The following is a 10,713-nucleotide window of genomic DNA, read 5'->3' as shown; positions in this document are numbered from 1 at the left end:
GCACTCTATCTGCAAGAACTGAGTGGTTTAAACATTGTGTGCTTCCCTTGGGCACTCAGATAAAGCAAATACACATCCACTTGAGTTTGAATTGTAGGTTTCATGGAGGTTTCCCCAGAACAGGTATTGCTCAGCTTTAGAGGGTAACTGCACTCATATTCCCCCTAAACTTCTACCATACAGCTTCCATTCATGCTGAAAAGTAGAAAACCCCAAGAAAATGCGTCATTTCTGCTAGCTCTGAAAGAGTTGACAGTTTTGAAATGTGTCAAGTAGAACTTAGTTAATATTTAAATGCTTAATTTAGATACTGACTAGGAGAAACTGAGACAAATTTGATTCCCTCCTCGTATGCACTGTCAGGAAATACTTAGTGGTTCATATGCAATAGGAATGGAAATGAAAAGCTTATTTATGTATCAGAATTATTTATTCAACACCTTCATTTACAGAATCTGTATCTTTATGTCCATGGTTGTGTAGAGATTTTTCACATATGTTAACAGCTCTTCAATAAAATGTAATCTGATGAATTTTTACAGCATTGTAAAGTGGAACAAAGAACATTTTATTGGGCAGTAGGTTCACAGCCATTACCAATGCATGTTCTTCCATCTTCTGCCAGCTTGTAGGGATCAGTGTGGAGACATCTGTAGCTGCCTTTAGTATTAATGCATATAGCAGAAGGATGGCATGGTGGATTAATTTCATTTTCACATTCATTGATGTCTGCAAAATAAGTACACACTGATCAATAACAATTACAAATTACAAAGGGATTACTAATTTCTCATAAACACTTTTTACAAGGATTCATAAATGAAAGGCATTGTACATTTTCAATGAGATACATGATAAAAATCTGTATTGTTACTGTTTAAAGGACAAAATACAGGGTTGTTGTTGCTTCATTTTGATTTTTTGTTTGTTTGTTTTAAAGCTGGAGATTATGAAGAAAAATGTTGCTTTCATAATCCTCCAAAAGCCACAAATGGAAATTGGATGAATTTTCAAAAATGCAAACCCTAAACTTGAGAGCTCTTCTTGCATGTGTTTATGTCCTAAGATTTGACTTTCTCTATAAATGTTTTCATCCTGTGCTCTATAGACATAATGAAAGTAATGCAGACACAGTTCTGTACACTTCTAGGCATGATTTTGAGAAGTCAAATTTTCAGGTTAGCTTTGGTTACAAAATTTATAACCACAGTTTGTGATATCACTGCAAGGATGGTTGTTTCAAGATGCTATATAAATTCTGTAAAATGACAATATCCTGGCAGAATGTTGAGCAGATAAACAATTATCCACTGGAAAATGTGTATACACATATTGTTCTTGAGGCCTTTCAAGATCTTTCACTCTCACTTTCTGGTTATGCAATGAAATGGAAACAATAGTGCAGGAGAGAAAGTACTCAGTGAAAGAAAGAGGTCTTTTCATATTTTTGCAACTTTCTTCTTTCTATGTAATATTTACTTGCATGACTGAATTTAGTTGACTAAAAGTAGGTGTCCAGTGTTATTTTAGGTACTTTCCAATTGGTTCTGTATATCTGACAGCTTGTTTAATGTCTCTGACCAATGGTCCTGTGAAGCATTGCAAACCCATATGTGGACAAGTAGTCAAGTCTTCAGTGTCTTCTCTTTTTGGTTTTATTCCTTTCCTTCTCTATCACAATGTTTGATCTGCTACTTCAATTTAAGTAGTTATTTTCAATCAGTATTAGAAATTGACCTGACTTAGTTTACTTTACTGACTTAGTTTACCATTGTCACTGAGACCACTTTCCATCATTGGAAATAGCATCAGCCTGATTCTCTCAAATTTTAGTACAAAAAAGTAGCTGTGCCCACAGATAATTATCAACTAAGATGGTCAAAAGACTAACATGGAGGAAAAATCTAAAACTTCAGAACCCTTAAGAAACAATAACTTTCATAACACTTCTTTGAAGCAGGAAAAGAATCTGTTGGTCAGGATGAAGATTTCTGAGTATTACTCCCTTCAAAACTAAATTTTGAGTCAATGTTCACTGCCTTAATCATCATCCAGGAAAGAAAACCTCCACCTTTGCCTGCGCTGTAATTCAAGTGTGCCACTTCCACTTCTGCAGATCCATAGCCATGCTCTCTGCTAAGTAGCTAACACTTCATCACTAAATAGTGCATGTCAGATCTGACCAGTCTACCCTGCTAATCAGAGAGCAGTAGTTTACTAAATCAAAAAATAGTCATCTATCAGGAGTATGACATCACTTAATATAAAGGAAGGTGGCATATTCTAGCACTAAATGACTTCCTGAATCAATAGAAATGATTTCAGTCAAAGCCCAAGTTAGTAAGCGGGAATTAACAGCTCTCAGAATCCTATGCTTTTGCCAGCAAGCCACTCTGTCTTTTCCAGAGCAGCATATAATTTTGAAACCATCTGCAGAAATGCTAAGCTCTATCCTCCTCATTATATTGCTTGATTTATCCCTAATTTGCTGAATATTTAAAAGAATGGGAACATATTGCACAGGCATGCGTGGAACAAAGTGCTTTCTACTGTAAAACTCAAGTAGCATCTGCATAAGTGGGTTTTGATGGTTTTTCCTTTAATAAAGGCATTGCTTTTTAATATATGCAGCAGCTTGTTTTCCTATAGCAGATATACAGTCTTTTGTTTACATTACTAAACATATTAAAAGAAACTAGGACAAGGAATGATTCACTCATTTAACTTATTTATTCCATTCACTGCCAGAGCATTAATCTATTGAAAAGGTTTTATTATAATTCATTTAAGAGCTTTATTTCTTTATATAGTATTTATGTGGGAGGAATTCAGTGGATAAATAGGATGTGAATAAAGGAAAAAGCTGCAAAATTCATTTGACTTTTTCCATACCAGGTATACAATTAGAATGAAGAGCTTTCTATTCCGCTATCACAGAAATACCAATAAGCAGACTTTATTGTGGATGAGCAGCAGCACTTGCACTCAAATTATTTTACCAGCATCCATAATATGTTCTGAAATACAGCCTTTTTAGGTTTAGTTTTCTCTCATGTTCTTATAAAGCAGAGGAATATGAATATATATGTATACACCCAATACATATATACATATATATGTACACACAGCCCCATTATAAAAGCACACATTTGAAATGGGAACAGAGAGAATTCATTCTTCATAACATGAAGAGTGAAAGTCTTGAAATATTTGCCACAATCTCTTTCTAACCTATTCTATTAAACAGTAAAAGGCAAAAAGAAAAGATTAAAGAATTATTAAAATAACAGAAAAGTTTTCCTGTGAAAATGTGCCAGAAATATGTCCTTTTGCTGATTTTTTCACCTGCTCTACTTTTGTACCTGCAGAAGTAATTAACTTCTGGCAAATCTTTTCACAGCTATTTGGGAGAGGCGTTGGACCTAAAGTGATTGTTTCCTTAATTTCACTTTTTCACTTCACAGAATGTTTTTTTTTTCACTATTACTAAAATTATTATCATCCTAAAATTATTAGGATGACACATGACATAGTGGTGCATAGCTCAGCTTTTATCTAGAGCATCCATTGAAACAATGCCAGAAAAATGGCAACTATCTGTCATGCTGTTATGTTCAATGTAGGAGGAAGCAATGTATAATTCTGATTTGCTGCCTTTTTCCTCACTTTCTCCTCCCCCTCCCTCCCACTGGCTGTTAATAGACTTGATTTTTGCTTAATTGGGCAATTTTTAGTGCCATTTTCCGATCATCAACTTGATTGCTGAATCAGGATGGGTAGAAATTGAGATAGAGATTCTGGAGAGAGTCACATTTTTGTGCTATTACACCTATAACCCCAGGATGCTAACTACAGAAAGCATAGGAGTGAATTCACATCTGATGAGCTATGGTGGACTTTAGATTTTAGAAAATTCATAAATAAATAAATAAATAATAATAGATACCTATACAAACTGGAGCCTCAAAGTTCCATCCTTTGCTTGTGCAGGTTAATTGTTCTTCTCCTTGTAACTGAAATCCATAGTGACATGTATAAGTCACTGTAGATTTTCCAGATTCTGAACAGTATACAAAATCACCATTTTCCACACTCTTTGGTGTTCCACATAGTTCATCTACAAATAGAAAGTCTGTATTACAGGCTTTTAAAACATTAAGCATTTGATATCCCATGTCAAACTACAACATCCCCTTATACTTACAAATGGATGGTATTCATCATTACTGTTATAAACATTAACTTCAGTGAAAATTTTCACATGTTTTAAGGTGATCAAGGCTTTCATTGTTCGTTTATGGAAAAGAATTTATATGGGATACCACAGGTTTGACTTGTGATCCTCACAAATGTAGCATTACAACATAAGAAGGACATGGACCTGTTGGATCAAGTCCAGAGTAGGGCAACACAGATAATCAGAGGGCTGGAGCTGGAGGGCTGGAGCACCTTTCCTTTGAAGAGAGAGGTTGAGAGAGCTGGGGTTGTTGTTGTTGCAGCCTGGAGAAGAAAAGGGCTCCAGGGAGACCTTTTTGCAGTCTGCTAATTTAGCTAAGTCTTTTCAGAATGATTAGCACAAACTTTTAACCAGAACCTCTTGCAAGAGGAGAAGTGGTAATGTTTTTAAACTAAAAGAAGGATGATTTAGATTAAATATAAGGAACAAGTTTTTTACAAGAGCATTGTAGCAACAATCCCCTGAACAGGGAATAATGAGCATTGACTCCATGATTGCAGGAGGCTGATCAATCACTTTATTATTGCTGCTACTACACTACACTATCCTATACTATATTCTATTATATGAAAAACCCATCACCCTTGCCAGACAGTCTGATACAGCTTTGACCTAATTGGTCAATCAATCAAAACACCATCACCAGAGTCCAATTAAGAAATCACTCTTTGGTAAACAATCTCCATGACACATTCCACATGTGCCCAACAACAGCTGCAGCAAGTAGAGATATGAATTGTTTTCTTTGAGCTTTCTCACAGCTTCCCAGGAAAATCCTGGGAGATAATTGTGTCTGTCTCTGTTCAGAGAATATGTGATTACCACACAAGAGTACTTAAACACTGGCACAAGTTGTCCTGAGAGGTGAATGCCCCTTCCCTGGAAACATTTGTATTCAGATTGCACAGGGGTCTAAGAAATTTGATATAGTTGAATATGTCCTTGGTCATTGCAGGTGAGTTGAACTAGATGTCTTATAAAGATCCCTTCCAAGCCAAAATGTTCTTTGATTCTATAATCCCACTTCTAAGTGATAGAAATACTAAAGGTCTCACCCAGACCAGTAATTTAAGATCTATCAGGACCAAGGTCAGTACTTCAACTGCTCTTTACTGTCCCTCCCCTCCCCTTCTCTCTCCACCCCTCCCTTCCCCTCCAAAATTATTGGTAACTACAGATTACCTTCCTGATAAAATTCTTTCCAAGCTTCTAAATTCATCCCAGGTATATTGTTACAATGCTTAAAATCCTGTGGAAACTTTCCAAGTTGAAAGGCATCTGCTGGCACTTCAGAAATTCCTGTGTTGTCACAAATCACGCGGGACAGTGAATGTTTTTTGAGTTCCTGCTTTTGAGCTTCTGTGAAAACTTCATCATTTTCCCACCAAAATCTGGAAAGAATAATATAAACTTTTTCTGAAAATATCAAATTCAAAGGGCTGGCTATTCTTACTTACACAGTACATTATATAAAAGACCAAAAATAAGAATTACAGTAAAAATAGGTGACTATATAATAATAAGAGTAAATGCCATGACCATACAGAACCAGTCATAAAAAGGCCAGTGTGAGTCTGATCTGCTGGTCAACTCAGGTCTTGTGTTAAAGCCAACAGAATCGCTTTTCATTGATTAAACTGGTCCACAAAAAAAGTTACAATCCTGAGACAAAAACTTGACACAGACTTGATTGGACTGGATCCTTACTCCTATGCACACTAATATGTGCTGTTCACTCATAAATTGTTAAAGCATAAATTACAGAAGACTGGGAGGAATAACCATAATAGATTTCCCCATACCAAAGCTTTTGAATTCTGCTTGCTCTTACTGAATGGTTGCTAGGAAAACAGGCATTGTTGAATGCTTCTCTGGTTAACTAGGACCATTTAATTTGCTAAGAAACCTGTAGATGTGCAGATTAATTATAGTAGAAAAACATAAGATAGTAGTTATGGTTTTGATCATACAAAAAGTAAGCTAAGATGACTGTCTGGAACAGACAAGACCTGTTTATTTTTGTCAGGAGTGTGCTATCAGAACGGAGGAGCCAGTTGGTGCTACAAAAGTATATCTACTAAATGGTGACATTATATAAAATATATATGTATGCATACACATATACATTCAAAGGTTAAAGGAAAGAAAACAATGAGGAGAAAAGGAAAGACAAACATTTGTATATAAAGAAGAGTCATAAATGGAAAAAATACATCTGGGGAGCTTGATTTAACATCTCTATTAGTAAATTAAATGGTGATAAGCACTCCTACACTGCTTAGTTCCCTGTGGTACTCAGGCCAAGCCAGTTAGGATTTTCCCAAATGCTAGGCAGGATTGGTGGTAACATGCCTGAGCATAGTCAGCAGTAGAGTATGGGAGTGATCACACTGTAGAAACTGAGCTCAGGTATAACAGAGAACTTATGATCCATAATACAGGGAGCTCACGGCTGAGGCTTCTAGAAAGTCTGTGATTTTGTGTTTATATTTTCCTGAATAAAACAGAACAGCAATATTGACTGTGGACTCTAAGCAAACCTGGCACATGTGCAGTATTTGAAGATTTTTATGAACTTTGAAGATTTTTGTGAAAATCTGAAGATTTTTATGCCTGTAAAGGTACCATACAAGTGGAAATTCTGATAGTTGTGTTTATGTTGTGGGGAGGATGAGGACTACCTGTGTGCCCTAGGGTGGCTTTTCAAGGCAAATTGGATCCTGCTGCCAACAGAAGCATACCTGCTGGATAAGGTGAGTGTATGTGAAATTTTGGAAAACTGGCTTTATTTGTAGTCCAATAGTTACATTCAGAAGCCTAATTTGTTAAAAAACCCATCCCACTTTGCCTACATTGAAGGAGGAGGCAATGTACAGAACCAGGGGTGGAGCGAATGTTCCATACCTTAGCAGCACTGTGGCAAGAAATGCAGGAGAGATGAAGGGGCTAAAGGGGAAAAAAGAAAGAAATTCCCCCTATACCTCAGCTGCAAACTGTTCCTAAACTACTCAGAGCATCCTGAAACCTCTCTCATGATTCCAAGGCCCCTTCCTATAACCAAAGCTATCAAAGACATTTCTCCACTCAGCTCTACATCTGTCACATCCCCTTTCATGTACATTGAAACCTATTCTACTTTCATCACAAAATTCAGTTTTATCTACAGGCCTAAATGAAAAATGATTTTTTAATATACCCAACAGATAGGTGTTTACTTTAACAAACATTTTGGTTTATTCCATTCTTTCTGCATCAGGTGACCAAATCCCTACGCAAAGTATGTCAAAACTTCAGAAGTTTTGCCCAAATATTTCAAATACTGAGATTGCAAAAATATTCAGAGGAGGAAAAGGTGGAAGAAGGCTGATGGATCAGAAACAAGTTATTTCAGGTGATGTGGTTAAGACAGTGCCTGAGTTTAGTAGATAGAAAGAAGAAAACCTTTTATTTTTTGTGAGATTACTGAAAAATTATTTAGGGCTATCAGAATTCAGAGTTCAGTCAGATGACAATTCCAGGTAGTCCTGATTTCTGAACTTAAAGAGTACATTAGAAGAATTATTTTTAAATCCCTGCATACAGACCTGTCAATTGGGGTATCAAGTGTGTGTAGTGTCCCTGGTGCAGTTATAGGTAACATCCAACACTCTACCTAGACCAGACACTTTTATATTCTTATTATGTGACAACTATAACATGTTGTTACATACTTCTAAATTTTCTTAGGTGGTTTCTTTGTTATTCATGATGGAATACCATTTCATATTTACGTTAACTGCTGCAAACTTTGTGGCAGAAACCTGAGGAATTCTTTCATTATTAGAGCTCTCTTTTTCTCAAGAGTTTGGAGTTAAAGTAATAAATAAATAAATAATAATAATAAAGTAATAAATATAATAAATATAATAAATAAAATAAATATAATAAATAAATATAATAAATAAAAATAATAAAGTAATAAATTAGGCTTATGTTTATTTAATGCAGGTAGCATTATAAGACACTGAATGTTAAGTAACTGTGTAAAGTACTGAATAATAGAATGGAGGCTGAAAAGACTTCCATAGATACTCCTTCCTCAGATAGGGAAAAGTATGCCTGTACAATTCAGAGGACTTTCAACCATGTTTTTAACACAGATGAGTGGAATGATTGTTGTCTATACAGTTTCTGCAAATAAAATGTTACCTTTATGATTAGCATTGCTTTTTCTTGTGAGCTAATTAATTAACATTTTTTAAAGTTCAGATTTAAATTCTGCCTTGGATGATTATTTCCATAATGGTTATTTTCCGTAACAGTGACTTATAAGAGGAGCTTAAAGGTCATTGTAAGGACCAGAAGTACTTAAACACCCCTGCTAGCATGGTGTGAGCAGTTTTAAATTAGTTGTCTCATGAGATCCAAAATTACTGCCACAAGTACATGACAGAAATAAAAAATGTTTGGTTTTATAATTGCTTCATGAGCAGAAGCAAGATATAAACAGCTTCTTGTGCCCCGTTGTGACCTAAAGCTGCATTCCTCCTGCTTTTCTGGTATGAAGGGTTGTACTGGCACAAGATCCTGGTGGCACTTGTGCAGGATTGGTTGAACTGACATCCTGTGTTGTGTCCAATGAGGTAACTCTGGGAACACTCTGCAGTCCCAATTCACATAGGGCCAAGTATGTGGTGTTTTTATTATCCCCTCTATGAGGACTGAATTACAGCTTTTTCCTATCTCTTCTGACTTTGCTGCAGTTGCCAACAAAAAATATTGAGGTTCTTCCAGCTCCTGAGTCCAGTGCAGCCCTCAGGGGGAATAAAGCCTGCACTGTACTACATCCATCCCTGCAGGAGTTACTGGCCCCTGCCACAATTAACTTCTGGTGGCACCTTGCATTTTCAGCAGGAGTGCACAGCTGGTCACCTCAGTACCATAAAAACAAATTCCATGTCATCTGGAATTGAGACTATGTACCAAAGAAGAATAATCAAAAGCTCACCTGACAAAACTGAGGGAGCTAAGACAAAAATGTGCAAGGGGTAGAGAATGATTTGTTTGAAGTATATTTAAGTGGCTGTAAAATCTCCATTGCTACACAATTTGACTCGTAATAAACTCACCGGTCACCATCCCTTAGTGCTTTCATTTGCTTTCCAATTATACATGCAAACAGGGGACCAGTTCTAGCACCTGGAAGAAAGTCTTCCATGAGACCGCCAAGCCAAACATCAATATTGTTAGGATTATGGTAGAATTCCATGATTTTTTCAGTGACATTGGGATTGGTTATTACTGTATTCAGGTCAGTGTGAGTTTCCAGTTTTGGCAAGCCACAGAATTCTCGCCATTCATTATAACCTGCAAATATGATGTTTAAAGGAAGATTAGATTTGTCTATTAGACATGATATATGAAATTTAAAAATTTATAATGACTGGATTTTGACAATCTTGATCATAGTAATAGACAGTTAAGTATAAAAAAGGTCTACTATTACTGATTAAATTGATGAGAGAAATTATGGCAGGATCTGAACTAAGCTCCAGCAGTCTTTCTCTAAGCAGGTTTATCCATGGCCTGACGGGCTATTAACTCCTTGACTGTTAGTTCAATCTTACCCTGGGCTGACTGGAGTAAAAAATCTAATGCAAAAAACAGTGAAAAACATGTAATATTTCTCAAAATGCAGAGTGTACCTAACTAAGCCATCTATAGCACTCCTGAAGACATCTGTCAACACCTTCTGTGGTTGGTGGAGCTGGTGAGGTTGTGCCTGAATTGACCTATCCCACAGGCTGGGGACAGCCTGCTGATGGGGAGTGGCTGCTTCAGGCAGAAAGCCCCACTTCTCAGAACTGGTTCCAGCTGGTTTTAATCTGGTTTTAATCTCAAAACTGTCAAATACTTTCCATCAAAGTCAAGAATATTAGCAATGTATATTTTAAAAGAGACTTAAGTGACTTTTCTGATTACTAAAGTTACTATTTAAAAGTTTATGGTTACATCCCAAATATAAGCAGTTACCAGTTGGAAGAAAAACTCAAGAAAAATCAATAGACCTGGGAGTCCATGATCACGGCCACGTTGTAAATTCAATGACGATAAATCAAGTGATCCATTATTGGACAGCACAAACAGTTTTTCTGTTAACTCCTCATTCAGCAGTTGATCTTGTACCTGTAGTTTTGCTGGATGTGCTAGAAGACCCCTTATTAAAGGATCCAAGCCTCCTTTAAAAATAAAAAAATGATGCTATTATAGCATATATGTAGACCGTTATAACTTTCATAACAAATGTGAATACATATGTGTTTCCATGTTTTTAAAACTTTGTCCACATAGGTTTTTACATTCAGATGCATGCAAAAATCTCCTTTAGTTTAAAAAAAAAAGTAATAGTGGTATGAAGGAGGAGCTTCGTCTTCTTCAGGTATAAAAGAACTTGTAACCTGTTAATAAATTCATACACAAAAAATTCCAGAAATGTC

At 36.1% G+C, this 10,713-nt stretch overlaps 1 protein-coding gene across 1 annotated transcript in view; it reads right to left on the bottom strand.

Moving 5' to 3' along the window:
• Positions 1-463: 463 nt before the first annotated feature.
• The window catches only part of TPO (thyroid peroxidase), a 44,815-nt gene continuing 34,565 nt past the window's right edge, over positions 464-10,713 (bottom strand). The window contains exons 9-13 of the mRNA XM_077176315.1: positions 10,285-10,455; positions 9,346-9,583; positions 5,420-5,628; positions 3,947-4,117; positions 464-729 (exon numbers count right to left, since the gene is read on the bottom strand). Of these exons, the coding sequence (XP_077032430.1) occupies positions 569-729; positions 3,947-4,117; positions 5,420-5,628; positions 9,346-9,583; positions 10,285-10,455 (950 nt within the window). The 3' untranslated portion in view covers positions 464-568. The remainder of the gene's footprint in view (positions 730-3,946; positions 4,118-5,419; positions 5,629-9,345; positions 9,584-10,284; positions 10,456-10,713) is intronic.

This window comes from Agelaius phoeniceus, chromosome 3 (genome assembly GCF_051311805.1).
Source record: "Agelaius phoeniceus isolate bAgePho1 chromosome 3, bAgePho1.hap1, whole genome shotgun sequence".
NCBI classification, from domain to species: Eukaryota; Metazoa; Chordata; class Aves; order Passeriformes; family Icteridae; genus Agelaius; species Agelaius phoeniceus.
This window is presented reverse-complemented; position numbering and strand designations above follow the sequence as displayed.